Here is an 8,204-nt window from a genome sequence, read left to right on the forward strand (position 1 = left end):
AATCATGGTATGTGTTTCTCTTATTATATTCTTGTTGTTATTCATGGCGCTTTTAAATTTCGCCGTTACCTTTACACATCATCATCATCATCATCTTCTTCTTCTTCTTCTTCTTCTTCTTCTTCGTTTGAGTCATTAAACTCAACTCGTCTCATTCACATGTTACCAGGTCTGCCTCTTTACACGCCGATCTGCTTCCCTCACATCTTGCTACAAAATTCCTCTTCCCTTTCTTCACCCTTCCTTCTCATGCCGCTGCCCTCGCCAATCAATCATCTCAGAACTCTCATTTATCAACTTTCAATCCGCCGCACCTAAATATCTCTTCTAACCCTCTTTTCCTTCTAAGCTGACTTGTACTAACACATCTAGGATGATATCACCTTGATCCCATTCATTGGATCTTGGGTTGATTGTATTTCTTGCGTGAAGACACACAAGCAAGCCTTCTCTCAGTGCTGAAAGGTCTTCCCTTTCCTGGCCGAAATAGGCAGAGGAGGCTTGCAATCTTTGCCATCTACACGACAGCAGTATGATGTGCTTGGCTGTGATAGCTGCCTACCAAGGTAGCTACGTGATACCTGACCTACCTACCGGGCAAATTATAAGTGTCGGCGTAGATGGATATCCACCGATATTAGCATCAGCCTTCAACAACCCAACACTTGATCAACAAGGCTGATGCTCATGATCACCAGCAACAATAGGACTCGCCAATGGTAGCCCCTACCGGCGAATGCTATCATTGTTGATCAAGACGGCTTCATTTACGAGAGGGAGGGCGGGCGGGCATTTACTGGTCAGTACAATTCATTCTACAAGGTAAGCAGAGACCACTGAGGGTATTTCGAAACTAGCAGTTGGTACAATAACGACTCCTCAATTTGTGAATGGTAACTAATTAACGACTTTAACTATCTAGGTTACAAAAGGATGAACCTGGACAACTAGCTAGGGCTAGATGGTCCAACTCTATCCTGTGGTCTGCGCCCTTATTATAGGGTGGATAAACCCGATCTTAATGTCTTGAGAAGAATAGAAAAAGAAAAAGGGGGGGATGAAAATGCATCAAGTAATGCGCAAAGGTTCGTTCAGAACTGGCCGATGACTGCAACGAAATGTCACCTTGGAAAACCCTGCTGACAATTACTGGTGAGAAGAAGCAATTTGACGACCTGCGAAGCGAGGCCTGATGGTGACGCAAAACTCCCGAGCGCCCTTTACGCCTGCGCGCCTAACACCGAAATACCAAGAATAATCTTACTTTATCTCGGAAATCAAGCCCCCGAAACCCATTGACTGTCACCGGAGGGACAGATCTGCCTCCTGTCAGACGTGGAACATTACGCGGACTCAGAGGGCTCATCACTCGTACTCTCCTCGGACTGATGGTCGGACTGGTGGCTATCTGCGGCCTGTCCTCCGTTGCTGTCTGTCTTCGTTGGCGTCGAATCAGTATCCGAATCAAGACGTGCGCCACCGGATGCAAGGTTACTGGAGACAAATGTAGTCGAGGGGCGAGCTCGCAATTGGACTTGTGACTGCCGAGTGTGCAGGGAGCGCTGCGATTCTTTATGATGGAGAGAACGGTACGAGTCTCGGTGCCGCAGAGACTGCTGAGAGACTCGATTGTGTAGACTCTGATGAGAGCCTTGGTGGTGCAGACTCTGCTGAGAGCCTTGGTGGTGCAGACTCTGCTGAGAGCCTTGGTGGTGCAGACTCTGCTGAGAGCCTTGGTGGTGCAGACTCTGCTGAGAGCCTTGGTGGTGCAGACTCTGCTGAGAGCCTTGGTGGTGTAGGCTCTGCTGAGAGAACCGTGAGTGGAGACTCTGGTGAGACTCCTCATGACGTAGAGTTTGCGCTGGGGAGGCAAACTGTGATGTATTAGGATACAAAGTTCCCTCGATATTGCCGCTTCCGCTATCCTGGAGATATGGAGTGTACCAGAGCGGCGGGTTATAAAAGCTCATCGGCGTCGCCAAGCCTGGAGAGACTCCTGTCTCCATGCCCCCAGCTACCGATTGTGGGGTATTCGGCCATGGTATCATGGCACCTTGCGGACTCGCTTCGTACATTCCGTATGGGACTGGCGAGAGTGAATGCTGCTCGCCTGGCTGCAGCATTGCATAAGATTGGACCCGATGAATCTGTCGATGACCCGTTGATCGGGTATCGGATTGTCTATTACGACGGCTTGACTGGTATCGGTCAACTGTGGGTGTTTGAGGCCCTTTCGACATTGCCGGCGAGTGGCGAGACGGAGTTACCGGCTCACTTGGGACCGCCGTCGTGGATCTCTCGGCTCCTTTTTTCTTTCGATAGGCAGAACCCTTGCCATATGAGGGACTACTCTGGTCTCCTGTGTATACGGGACCATCTTCGCTTTCATCGTTGCTTAGATTCTCGGGAAGTTGAGGTCGAGAATTCTCTGCTTCTTTCCGGGACTCACGGGCTCCGTCTTTCAGTCCTTTTCGTTCCACTTTTAGTGGGCGACCTCCAAGCATTTTACCGTCCTGCAGAGAAAAAGTCAGCTACTTTACAAATCATCGGAGCGTATTGCTCTTTGCTGTTTGGCAAGATGAGGGACATACCATGTGCTGGACGGCATAATCTGCCATATCAGGTCGAACAAACTCGACAAAGGCAAATGCGACCGCCTGGGGACGACCTAAGAGATGATGCGCATATGTTAGCGTATTCTATCCCTCGACCATCAAGAAGCTTCCAAAGGGTTGTTACTTACCGTTTCGGGGCTCCTTGCGGATAACCTGGACACGCTCGACTTTTCCGAACTCTCGAGCAAGTTCGGCCAATTGCAGGTGCACATCATCACCTTCCACCGGAAGGTTCGCGACATAAATTGATCGACGATCGATTTCATAGCGCTGCAACCACGCCTCGTCCGGGTCGACCTTGCGTCTTTGTGACTTTTTTAAGTCATATGGTAGGACCCTAAATGTCGGATGGTGACGATAGGCCTACGACTTCGTCAACATACTTTCGTCCCGGATACTATTGAAAAGGTGGAGTTTCAACTTACCGCAATTACATCACGGCTTGGATCAAAGTTGGTGTACTCAACCAACGCGCCGCCTTGGATGTGCATGGCCTCTTGCACCTTCTGGTGCAACTGCTCGCATCTGCGAATGGCCCCGAAGCCCTGCATCTGCACTTGAGCCTCTCCAATGGTAACTTTGTCCCCGTCAAGTCTGTAGATTACAAAGCTTCCTGTATTCGAGTTAGCCCAGATCTAATCAGTCAGCCTTCAATATATGAGAGATTTACTCACTGTTGGCTTTCACCATTTCTGTTCGGCATGGGCGTCCTTCAATCAATGTGCCCTTAGCCTTCGACACCGCCGCATGGGCGTCCTCGTCCTTCTATACGCGGGGTTAGCCTAGTTCATGACGAGTTTTGATTGCACCTACGGTGAACTGGCAAAACGCAAAAGGCATGTTGCGCTGATCGCGACGAATCTTGACGTAAACGGCTCCATACTGGCCAAAGGTCTTCGTCAACTCACGCTCCAGACGAGTATCATTGACCGTGTCTGGTAAGCTAATTGCGAGGTTAGTTTGGTCTCTGGATCGTACTTTGACACTTAGAGGGATACTTACTTGGCGACGAAGACGCACGCCGTGGCTGGGTAGAAAGCCTGGGCATCTACACCTTCCACTTGAGATCGGCTACTCAAGTTAGAAGCTCGGCTGCGAAGCTTTCGGGATGGGCCCGATGCAGGTATAAAAGCCTGCATTAGCTTTTCGGGCCTGCCACGGGCGTCCTGAGACGTAAAGACGTCGTCTTCATCTAATACACCGACTTTTCTACAATACATAAATCATTAGTGTTAGTGATGGCCCTTGGGCATACCAAGTATCTTCAAGGGGTCTTACTTTACGACTTCACGCGGTTCCTTCATCATAACTGCATCTGAAGAACTGTGACCGCTTCGGCCGCGGAAGGACTCCCGACGACTAATGAACAACAATCAGTCACTAGGAGCTCAGGGGCCGCCCACTAGCTTGAAGGACTTACCTGGTCGATCTTGATGTGTCTTCATCTAGAAGACTGGCACCTCCTCCTATAAAAGGGTTGTTAGTAGAGGAACCTTGTTATAAGAGCTTCGTGGCCCGGCGGATCACCTGTCAGAAATGACTTACCTTGCTCAGACTTCGAACTCGGAGATCGTAGTCTCGAGTTTGGGTATTTTACCGCCAGGTTGGCGGACTTGCTTGGGCTGTCCATCCTAAAGGATAAAATTGCCTGGGATTGATCAGGCTTGAGAACTCGAGTGTCAGTTCACAACAAAGTTGAAGAGAATAACAGCGAAGAAGAACAGCGTGGGGGGTGAGGTAGGAAAACTTACTAATGGTAATGAAATGTCGACTGTGAAGCAAGTCAACAAGAAACTAAAGTGGGAAATATCTTGGTTTCTACTTGTGATTATATTAGCATTTGGTCATCCATTCCATCGGAAAGAATATGAGGTCCATGATGGGATACCAAGGCGACCATCGTTGATGGAATGATGACTTCAGAAAATAAACTTACCAAGGGGCGAATACTTTAATAAAAGTATTGGTCAACTGTGATATGATCACAAGGAGAAAGATTGGGATGAGGTATTGCCTGGAGAAGAAAAGATTGTCACGATTAGCTGCGATCGCAATGCGAACAAGAAGTTCGTGTTGATGGAAAGGAGTAAGTATAGCGAGATAGGATGGGGCGCGGTGGGTGAGATTAATTGGGCAAGCCACGAAGTAGAACGAATTGAGGGATGAAAAAAGAAAAAGAGAAAAAGAGAAAAAGGAAAAAGATAAAAGTAAAAAAAGGAAAGGAAAAGAAGAGGTAGCTACTTACTGCTATTGCAACCGGATTGAGTATTCAGTTGTGAAGAACGACGGCGTATCAAGTTCTATGCTGGCTTGATATAACACGCGTAGCTAGATGAAATCTTGCAGTGCGATTATTTGAGGTAGAACTTTGGTTGTTTATTAGTAACAAATCCTTCTTGAAGAAATCAGATGCAGTTGTTAGCTGCTAGAAGAGGGAAACAGGAATCAAAATAGAAAGCCGCGGGCGGTGTATGAAGAAGTTGGAGGACGAATATGTGTCGAAGAAGACGAGGAATGATGCTGTAGAAAATAAAACAGAAGAGGAAAAAGAAAAGAAGGAAGCGTACCTAAAGAAGTGATGGGATTTTATGTGTATTCAATGCTGTACTTGTAATGTAATGCAGCTATCGGCTTGGGCGTGAGTTGCTCTTAATGTAAGTACGGGATTTATGAAATGTTAGAAGTAGAAGGGAAGGAAAGTGGTATGACGGCTGGTCTTTTTACAAGTTGGTAAAATGGCCTCGTCCGTACTTTCCTCTGGTTCAGAAAGGGCATTTACCGACTTGATCTGAATTTTTGGACTGATCTTCGATCTTGTATTTTCATTAGCCTGATTTTAAAATAAAAAAAAAGGAATTAAGAAAAGAATTGGAAGGTGTTTATTCTGTGCTGTGGTTTTCACGGCGCCAGAGGCGGTGATGATGGGGCAGATGGCTACTTCCCTATTCTTGGGTAGGTACCTGCTATGTAGATGTAACTCGTACGCTACCTACGGTGTACTTACCTTCATACCTCCCCAGGCTCCTAGGGATCGAGTTTACAGCTTATATATTTGCATTTTTACATTTACGGCGTATGAGAGTTTGTGTATTACTGTTTTACACCCTATATATATATATATATGTTTACTATCTACGCCAATCCCGGGTTGGAGGCCAACATCATAGATGGTAATATACATCGTTGGTATACATTGTAGGTACACACCCCGACAAACGCCTTTCCTTTCTGGGGTGTTTCTTGACCAAAAAGTTTTTTCAAACGCTGTGGCGATGAGAAGGCACGGCGGAGGAAGAAGGTAGTTGTTACTTGCTCTGGGTGAGCATGATGAGGCTCATATGTCCGAATTAGGACTAAGCCTGTGGGAAACCAGCTCATCCCCGTGGGGTCTGGCCTATCAAAAATAGCTAAAATGATTTTGTGAAAGATGAATTAATAAATTATGGAAGTGGCAGCTGTCGCTTTGGGTAGTTTCACTTGTATAGGGGTGCTTAAAGTCCTTGTTAGGGAAGGTGCCAAGTGCCAGGTGCCCAGTGTGAACACTGATGAAGTGATTAGGAAAGTACAAAGTACTGATCTGATCTGATTCTCTCAGTTGCTGTACGAAACGAGGGGCAGTCGAAAATGGTGGATGAATGATTGAGTTTGGGAGGTTTGGTATAGTCGAAAAGGAGACATCGCATAGTCGATGTGTAGTTGATATACAGTTGTAAGGAGAAAAGGGGTACGTGGCGGGTTACCACTAGCTGTTAGGTCTCCCCCCTTTCCTATGACTGCTAAATTTAAGAATTGAAAAAAATGTACCTTTAAAAGCAGTACTATTGCGTATCATTCTTTGTTAATTAGCAGGCAATTGCGTCTATGTAACCTGACTATATGTACAATTCTAAATGGCTCTTGGGTGTGATAGGATCCTTTGCGTATATTCCACTTGTTCACTAGGGATGTACTATGCACCCATTATTCATTCCTATTAGTGGCCCTGGAGCAAAGTCTAGTTGACTCTCCACTGAATGCCTTTCTACTATGTACTCCTGGGTAGGTACTAACTACTAGGTACCTAACCTCAGTGCTGCCTAGGCCCTAGGGAGGTACATGAGTACATTGGTTAGTCATTCCCTTGAGCCTCATGCCTAGAATCTATGGATGATGCTAGAAACTGATATGGGGAAGGAGCTCTGGTACTTGTAAGGGAGGAAGGCCTTAACTTGGGCGACTGCCTTCAGGGCCAGTACTCACTTGAAGCAGGAAGGTGCCCTGTAGGTATGAGATATATTTGGTACCCTAGGTACCTAGGTAGGTAATCCAGATCCAAACTGCAACATCGAAGTTCAATGTTCTTGAAGTTGAACTGCCCTGATACAATATTGAACATTCTCAACAAGTGGCTACAAACCCATGTCTGTCGTCTTATGCGCCATTACTAACAAGAAATTGAAATTGATAGGTACCTACATGTTTAAGTTAAGATATCGAGGCGGTTAAGAACACACACAAAACACTTAGAGATTGGCAAGAATTATGCGATCGACGTGCGATTCGGCCAGAAGGACGCAATAAGATATATATACCAAAACCCGAGCGGAACCCCGTTTTCCTAGGATCTCCTACCAGGATACTTACGTGAAGGCTTGAAAAAAAACCCACCTGAAGGTACCTAGATATGTCACGGAGAGCCCACGTTATTGCCCCCTTGTCCGAAGCGACGGGGTAGTGGAAGTCGGCTTCGAATGTCACTTTCGGCTGAACACGAACCAAAAAAGAATAGGGATTGAAGGAATCATTAAAATATGTTGTTTCTAATTTTGGATAGATGAAGCTAATGAGTAGGTACCTAGTATTGAGCATCCCTCGCCGAGTCAATATCTGACTAGGTATCAAGTACACATCTTGCCAGCTACCCATGGCTGTAGATTCTCCCTATTTGTTTACAAGAAAAACGATACCCATCCGAGTTCTAGGCAATCTAAGATTCGGCAAATAAACCAGTAAGTTGTTATATGAGCACTGCTGGAGAGCTTGTGTAGTGCATTTCTATATACAGCGGCTAATACCACATAGCCTAGAAGCTTCCGGAAAATTGACACATTCTTTCCACTGCTCGGGCACGAGGACTAGCTAGAATGGATGGGATGGTAAGGAGCACCGAAAATCCTGGCGATCCCTCATGGACTTCAAGCGAGCTGTATGTACCTTCATGGATACACCACCACGTTTTTTTCATGTGGGGATATCTGCCAGTCCCACGAGATCTACCGATAGATTGAGGCTCATAGGATCGACAGCTTCCAATATGGATAATACATCCCATTGGTCTTGGAGTCGTATAAAAACACCCCTTGCTGCTTCTATACACCCATGGGGTTTCCATTCAATCTGCGTGCTCGTGTTAGAGTGCTATTATCCACTCATACATCTGTGTAGATATTTTCTTGCTCTCAGCAAGTAAGACCAATCCTGGCAATGATCAAATTCTTAGGGTAGTAATAGTACAGAGTGATCTTTGGCAGAAAAAAGTTTATAAATGGCGACTCCTGACACCATGGGTAATGCCCACACGTCGTGTCTGACCAGGCCTGGTATTCCAAG

The 8,204-nt window shown here is 46.3% G+C and overlaps 1 protein-coding gene across 1 annotated transcript; it reads right to left on the reverse strand.

The window, feature by feature from the left end:
- Window positions 1–1,343: 1,343 nt before the first annotated feature.
- Window positions 1,344–4,245, reverse strand: GGS25DRAFT_524436 (uncharacterized protein; the record flags this gene model as incomplete). The annotated part of the gene is made up of 10 exons (XM_049264608.1): window positions 1,344–2,513; window positions 2,592–2,668; window positions 2,744–2,978; window positions 3,041–3,228; window positions 3,290–3,380; window positions 3,429–3,558; window positions 3,618–3,824; window positions 3,894–3,974; window positions 4,036–4,081; window positions 4,161–4,245. 10 exons carry the CDS (start codon window positions 4,243–4,245, stop codon window positions 1,344–1,346), a joined length of 2,310 nt encoding a protein of 769 aa, XP_049113726.1.
- Between the last annotated feature and the right edge of the window lie 3,959 nt (window positions 4,246–8,204).

Source organism: Hypoxylon fragiforme (genome assembly GCF_022984875.1).
Source record: "Hypoxylon fragiforme strain CBS 206.31 chromosome Unknown GGS25scaffold_8, whole genome shotgun sequence".
Lineage (NCBI taxonomy): Eukaryota > Fungi > Ascomycota > Sordariomycetes > Xylariales > Hypoxylaceae > Hypoxylon > Hypoxylon fragiforme.